This window comes from Crinia signifera, chromosome 4 (assembly GCF_055691185.1).
Source record: "Crinia signifera chromosome 4, ASM5569118v1, whole genome shotgun sequence".
In the NCBI taxonomy this organism is placed as follows: Eukaryota; Metazoa; Chordata; class Amphibia; order Anura; family Myobatrachidae; genus Crinia; species Crinia signifera.
In genome coordinates this window covers 282,565,720-282,573,581 of record NC_139220.1, presented here as the reverse complement: position 1 = coordinate 282,573,581, position 7,862 = coordinate 282,565,720, and the positions used below count along the sequence as shown (strand labels likewise).

General features: G+C 37.5%; 1 protein-coding gene across 1 annotated transcript; it reads right to left on the bottom strand.

Annotated features, from left to right (window-relative positions):
- Positions 1-448: 448 nt before the first annotated feature.
- On the bottom strand, positions 449-1,393 carry LOC146073085 (olfactory receptor 5B21-like). The gene has a single exon (XM_083180264.1). The coding sequence runs from the start codon at positions 1,391-1,393 to the stop codon at positions 449-451; it is 945 nt and encodes a 314-aa protein (XP_083036390.1).
- Between the last annotated feature and the right edge of the window lie 6,469 nt (positions 1,394-7,862).

Sequence of the window (7,862 nt, the reverse complement as noted above, 5' to 3'; positions counted from 1 at the left end):
ATTAATTTTTATTTAATTGATCCATCCCCAGACCTGGAGTTCCTGGACCTATTTTTCCAGAAAAATAGTACTGTGTGTCCCCCTAGACTAGGATGAAAGTGTGTCCTCTAGACCAGGCTGAATGTGTCCCCCCTAGGTCAGACTGAATGTGTGCCATCTAGACTAGACTGTATGTGTGTACACTAGACAAGCTGACTGTGTGTCCACCTAGACTAAGCTTAATGTGTATCCCCTAAACCAGGCTGATTATGTGTTCCCTAGACCAGGCTGAATGTGCGTTACCTAGACTAGGCTGATTGTGTGTCCCTTAGATTAGGCTGTATGTGTGTACACTAGACAAGCTGAATATGTGTCCCCCAAGAATAGACAGGAGTCTCTACCTCTCAGTTGGAGGAGAGAAACAACAAAGGCCCTGCTTCCTCTGGTAAATTACAGGAACTCAATGTACTTATATATGTCCTAAAGGTTTTGTCAAAATATTTTTCACTGCTTTTATAACCTCTCTGTTCCTCAAACTGTACACCAATGGATTTAACATTGGGACGACAGCTATGTATAACAGGGAAAGGAATTTGTCTATATTCTCAGTATTTTTATTGTCTGTCTTCATGTAAAACCCAAGAGTTGTCCCATAGAGTAATATAACAATAACCAGGTGTGAAAAACAGCTGGAGAAGGTCTTAAGTCTTCCTGCCGCAGTGTGAATCTTCAGCACAGTAGATATGATAAAAATATAGGAGACTAGTATTAATACAAAAGGGAAAATCCCAATACATAATCCTTCAATAAATATAATAGTAATGATATACGTAGTGTCACTACAAGAGATGTTCAATAATTTTTTAACTTCACAGAAAAAATGATTAATTTCTTGAGACTTACAGAATGATAATTTAGAGGTGAGGAATGAGTACATAAATCCATTTAGAGCACCAGCAACCCAACAGGAAATATTCATCAAGAGGCATAGCCTTTTGTTCATAATGAGAAAGTAGTGAAGAGGTTTACAAATGGCCAAATAACGGTCATAAGCCATGGAGGTCAGAAGGAAAAATTCTGTATTAAGACAACATATAAACATGAATATCTGTGTGAGGCACCCTAGGAAAGAGATACTGGTGTCACCTGTTATTGTGATGGCCAGAAGCTTTGGTAGGATGGAGGAAATATAAATTGTGTCCTGTAATGACAGATTGCAGAGGAAGAAATACATGGGGGTGTGTAGCTTGGGTGATTGACACACAAGTACTGTAATAAGCATGTTTCCAACTGCAGACACCAAATACATGAATAAAACTAAAATAAAAAGCATAATCGGTCTGCCGGCATCTCTGGAAAATGCAATGATATGGAATTCTTTATGGAAAGTGTAATTATAGCTATTTTTATTCATGTCTGATTTGTTTGAAGAAAAGAGAACAATTATTTTTTTTAGCACAAATCTAATGTCTCTGGCTACAAACAGTTAAATCATAAATTGTTGATTTACGTTTTAGTCCTTGGGATTATTCCAAAGCTTGGGAAATGGGGAAAAGCTGTATATAGAAAACATTGGCAGCTCTGGAGACATCAGTGACCACAACAGTTAACAAAGGTCCTGATGAGCACTGAAGTCATTTACAATACAAAGAAGACCCAAGAACCTTTTATTTCCCATGTTGGAATGCATTAACTGTATATCTCTATTGCTCTAGCGTAATGAGGAACCCTACACAATTGTACAGTTGATGATCACACAAAATATGTTAGTGCTGGTGTATTCAGCCCATTACTATAAATGCACATATATAAGCAGCTTTGCTTATACATACTGTATACTACATATATATATATATATATATATATATATATATATATATATATATATATATATATATATATATATATATATATATATAAAAAAAACACAGAGTGACCCAGAAATGCGCCCAATGTAATACAGCAGCTACTCCACAGATCCCCCCTTTTAGTGGGAGATAGAGGAAAACAAAGAAAAAGAGAGAGAGAGTGGAGAGCGCTAGAGGTTTACAACCACCTGAAAGTATACATAGTGCAATAAAAAATACAAAATACAGTTAAAATAACTTTTATTAAAATTTCGATGTTCACATCAGGATTTCATCTTTAGGATGCAGTTTCAATAACCCAACGCGTTTCGTCTTGAAAAAGACTTCATCAGGTTTTTTTTATACATGCACTGTAGGTGGTAGAAATCAAAGTAAATCGTACAGAATTTCAATTTGACCATTTACAAACAAACTGGGAGGTGTAATCTCATCCTGGTACATACCAGAGGATTGGAAATCAACACTAGTGCTGAAACAAATGTCCTTAAAACGGATGGTGGTTCCGAGATGTGATAATCTAAAACAAGTTGTTATAACACATAATTAGGAGCAAATAATGTTCAGCGGTTTATATGGAGAGTGAGCACTCAAGAAGTGTCGAAATGAAGGAGGAAAGAAAAATGGAGGAGGTAGGAAAACATGGTGCGGAAGGGAATGGTGAAGAGATCCTGGATCTCCAGCATTACATACCTTTAATGTGGTATGGTATCACGACCTTCACATGAAGGTGAATTTTAGCTGAAGATAAATCTAAGTTGGATTATTGGTCCACACTTATATCCAGAAAATGGATGTAAGATTCCTTAATGCCTAAAAAATGGTTAATCACACAATCAGTATATGGGGGTTCGGTACTAGAATCATAAACATGATGAAATAGAGTTTTATCAACATACCGGATGGTGACAGGGAATGAGCCTGTGTTTCAAAAAACAAGGTGACCTGATGTTCTACGGTCCACCTCAGGTTAAGGATTCGTAATCCAATGATCAACAGATTGTTATCCCAATGGGGGAAAGTATCTAAAAAAAAATATATATATAAACATATGTAGATGCAACAGTCAAGCAGCCTTACAAGTATCAAACACTTGTCCTATTTTATAATGAAGAAGGGCAAAAGATACATAGTAAATGGATACAACAATCTCTAACCACTGCCCATGTGAAAGATCCCATAGCATTAATCGAATCTTATATGCAAAAAACGTATTTGGACAATTAGTCAACATTACACAATACCAGTAATACAATGCAAACATACATTCTATATCAGCATGTAATCAAAATCATCCCAAAGTCACCTTACCTGTTGAGTAGTGACACGCAAGTACTCCTGATAGTGAGAATGACACTGAATATTGCCAGCCTCTATATAAACCAAAATCTCCATGAGGTCATATAATTGGTTTCGTATAGTGTCTATGAGTTTTAACTCAATGTGCTACAGTGTGCATAACTTAGGTGGGGAAGAAAACGTAAAATATATTGATAATATGTGCGACACTTAAGTAAAAATGTGTCTGCTAGCGTGTGAGTAAATATAGTGGATGGCGTGCGTTCCATCACTGCGGGTCACCCACACTTACGTGTGAGGACTTCCGCTTCCAGTGAGTGAAAACGTCTCCTAGGCGATGTAATGTTAGGAGGGGATTAATATGTGTGGATGGCGTGCGTTCCATAGTTGCGGGTCACTCGCACTTCCGTGTGAGGGCTTCCGCTTCCTGTCTATGTGGCCGTCACCTTGACAATATCGCGTTCCAAGGTGTAAGCCAAGCCTTCCTTAGGACATTGGCTGTGCTGGTGTTACGCCAAACTAATGGGCGTGATAATGGCCGGGGGCTCGTTCATTGTGACCAATCATACGATCACATTTATTCATATACATATATGTATACGTCAACCTTTTACCAGAGACAGGTATTTCCTATCAATTAACAAAGTGCGGTCTAATGGGCTAGTAGTTAATGTGAAATATAATACAGAGAGCCCATGTAACCGGCTTCTTCTTAGTCGGGCTTAGTAGTGAGCTGTCCTATTTATAAGGATATGTGACTGTATTAAATGTGCATAAAAAAAGTTTAATGTGTATATACTTAAAAGTCTATTATGGATAATTTAGGGAGTGTTGTATGTGAAAATTATCATTGTATTTATGTATATATATGTTTATGAATGGTAAAACCCTTACATCTTCAATGCAAGAAAAAAGTGAATTTATCCAGAAGTTTAGTCCATATCAGCATGTAGCAGGTTCTAGTCCTTGAGAAAAGAGTTGTACTTCTCCACAAGGGAGGGGTACGGGGTGGGTGGCGCTGTGACTTGTGTTGAATCACTAGCAGCTGCTGGTTTATGTCGGGTTTGTCAAGCCCGAAATATACAGTTACACAAAAGAAGAAAGGGGGTAGCAGCGCTGGCTAAAATAAATATAATCAGTTTAAAATAACATAAAAGCAGTGAGGATTGGACTGATTGTACAGTTTAAAAGAAATACATTTTATTAAATGGTGAGACCAAATTAATGCTGGTAAAATACAAGGGGTAAGTCCTGGGGGATAAATAGCAATGAGGGACTGTCAGTTCCTATTATGTCTGGAAATGGAATCATATAAAGTGCAAGTGCAGTAAACTAAATGGGGTTAACGTCCACCTGTAGACACGTAGTTGGGATGTATTATTTCTCTCCCTGGGACTCAAGGCCCAAGTTGGAATGTGGGCCGAGTCACCGTCCAGAGTAGGGGAGACACCCAGAGCTGGAACTCCCAAAGATGGTACTGGGGTCTTTCAAGATGTAGTTTGGTGTCCACGGTTAGGTAGGTCCCAAATAGAATCCAAGGCTGGTCTGGAGCAGTCCAATAAAAAAAGGGGGGGGGTTTGAAGCACAACTGACGCGTTTCGCCGTCTCAACGGCTTTATCAAAGGTGACATACTGAGGGCTTTTTATACCAGACTTGGCAGGAAATGAGTTTGGTCACATGATACACAGTATACACATAATCAGTCCAATCCATAACAAAACTTAATGAAGGTATGTAGAGGAGGCAGAAGAAACATAGAATTCATTTATAAAATATTTTTTTTTTGAAAAAACGTAATATAGTACACAATAATAATAAAATAAAAATCGGGGGGGAATTAATTGTTAGTGCACATAGGTCATGTGGCTCAGAAAAGAGCCGTCTTCCTATTGGTTATATTGATGTTATTACTTTACTAAGATAACCCCGTATTGGTTGGAGGTAGATAGGCAGGAAGTAGGGCAAAAATTCCGATAGTTGTAAGGGCGGAAGTGATGTGACCGTCCAGCTAGTATGTTAGTGCTGGGCGGCTATAGGGCAGCGCCGGCCGTGTGCGTGATGACGCTGCACATCCATCCGGCTCCCTTCTCGGTGTGTTGTATAGAGTACGTCAAGTGAGGGCGGAAGTGATGTAGTGCTTGCGTAGCAGTACGAGGCAGTTATGGGACGTAGCAGGACATGTGCGTGATGACGTCACACGTCCGGCACCTTTAATATGAGCGTGTTAGGATAAATATGAACGGCTGTATTTAGTCACATGGTGTGCGTGCGTAGTGACGTCACGCACCCATCCTTCATGTATAGACGTGTTTATCATGGGGCCATATGGTTGTCTATTCGGTCATGTGATCGGGCAAAGGAGACCACGTGATCGGAGTTTTTAAATATTTGTTGCTATGGTTATCCTAACAATAGGGAAGTGTATATATTACTAAGCAAAAGATATACAAAACAAAGTATTAATAAGCGAAGTTGTATTAAACTGATGTTTCAGTTATAACAGATGTATATTAGTCGCATATTCAAGAGAAGCACATCCCATACATGGAGCATATAAAGTCTTCATATATTTAAATTTGTCCAACAAGAGGTACAGTTTTGCTTTTGGTTTATATACAAATATACATATTATAATGAAATGTAAAAAATATTTAAAAAATATATATTAAAAAAATATATTATTAACCCTTAGGTGTAAGCAGTGTTGAAAATAGGGTATAGTGATTTCTTGATCATAAGTAGCCACATTTTTGTACTAATGTGGATTCGGTGCAAAGTTTTTTTAAAACAGTATTGGACATGGTATAGGGAACCATTAGTAAAATGTGAGTAAAGGTAATTTTCAAGAGGAGAGATAAAGATTACTATGTATATATATCTCACATTTTCCTTAAGTCAAAAATGTTGGGCTCATAGAATGTCATATTGATAGTCGGATAAGAACGAAGGAATTTTTAGGGAACGAAGGAATTTTTTTGGAGAGAGAGAAAAGAAAGGCAGTAGATTCTGTTTTAAATCAGAATGTTCAGCTCGACGGCCTCATTTAGGCCTTCCGGATGTATTGAACCAAACTGGTGCATCCAGAACACTTCCTGGCAACAAAGATTCCTGTATCTATCACCACCTCGCGAAGTCGTGTCAATATGTTCTATCCCCAGAATTTTTAAACTCTGGGGGTCTTTGTTATGGTAGGTAAAAAAGTGTTTAGACACACTGTGGGTTGCTAGGCCGTTTATAATATTGTGCCTATGTTCTAGGAACCTTGTTCTCAGCTATCGGGTTGTCCTGCCTACATAAAAGATGTTGCAACTGCAGGTCAGGACATAGATGATATATTTGGTATCACAGTTTATGAAATTTTTAATTGTGTATATATTTTTGCTAGTCGGAATTGTATAGGTTTTGGTTTTGAGGATGTGTGAGCAGGTTATACACCTATTCCCATTACAGCTGAAGCACCCTTTTGGTTTCTGGGGTATCCATGTATTACTGGCGCCAATAGTTGATTTTTCTTCTTTCAAAAAGCTTGGAGCTAGGATTTGTTTCAGGGAATTGCTTTTTTTTAAATGAAAACAGGTTCTTTTGGGAGAGATTTGGCCAGAAGGGGATCTTGTTTTAAAATTGGGAAGTTTTTCTTTATGATATTTTTTATTTCTTTGCTAGAACTATTGAAAGTTGAGATGTATGCAACTTCTCTGTTGGGTGCTTCCTTTTGTTTATTAGTATAAACCAAAAGGTCTTTCCTCTCAACACTCAATACTTCATTGTAGGCTTTGTCCACTATATATCGGGGATATCCTCTTTGTAGGAATGCTGACGACATTTCTTGTGCTTGTTCCATAAAGTCATCAGTGTTAGAACAGTTACGCCTTAACCTGGTAAATTGGCTTTTTGGAATTGCCCGCTTCCATGGGAAATAGTGCTGACTGGTAAAGTGCAGGTAGGCATTTTTTCCTACTTCTTTTATATAATTTTTCGTGATGATTTTATTGTCAAATATTTCTAACGAGATGTCCAAGAAAGTGGTTTTAGTGGCGTGAAGGTGATGTGTTAAAGTTAGATTGAATTCTAGTCCTTGCAATAAAAGTTGATATAATAAAATGGGCGCTTCATCTTTGTCTGGTTAAAAAAAAATATAAGAATTTTAAGAATTAAAAAAATTACAAAAAATACCGAAAAATATGGATATGACTTCCCTTTGTGGTTTCTTTCTGTGATGGAGGTAGAATTGCGATCTTTTGTTCCTATCCTTATTTGTTGGTACTCCTCTCCGTCATGAATTTTAAAGTATGGATCTCTGCCAGTCCTTGCCCGTCAGCTCCTTCTGATGTTTCTCCATGCATATGGTATATCCATCCACAGTATTGTGTGTGCAGGAAAACAACATTTCAGTGACAGCAGTAATAATTAAGTGACTTTGGTGATGGTAAGATAAGTGAAAGTGCCGAGTGTGTTTAAAACTTTTCAGTATAGCACCTGCTTAAGTGTTAGGCAAGAAGTACACCCAGTATTTTTAGTAAGCAGAAGGCCATTTAACTCACTTTTTTAGTTTTCTTGTGGTTATGGAGATTCCTTACATAGAACCAACCTGGACCTTAAACCAAAAACTCCCAAATGGGAAAGATCTTGATAGTGTGATATTGAGTTTCAAAACATTTATTAAAACAATAAACACATATCTAAATGGTAAAAATTGGACTTGTACAATATGTAAACAA

Excerpts from the sequence above, each read along its gene's own strand:
- LOC146073085 (XM_083180264.1), bottom strand. The coding sequence starts at position 1,393 with ATGAATAAAAATAGCTATAATTACACTTTCCATAAAGAATTCCATATC.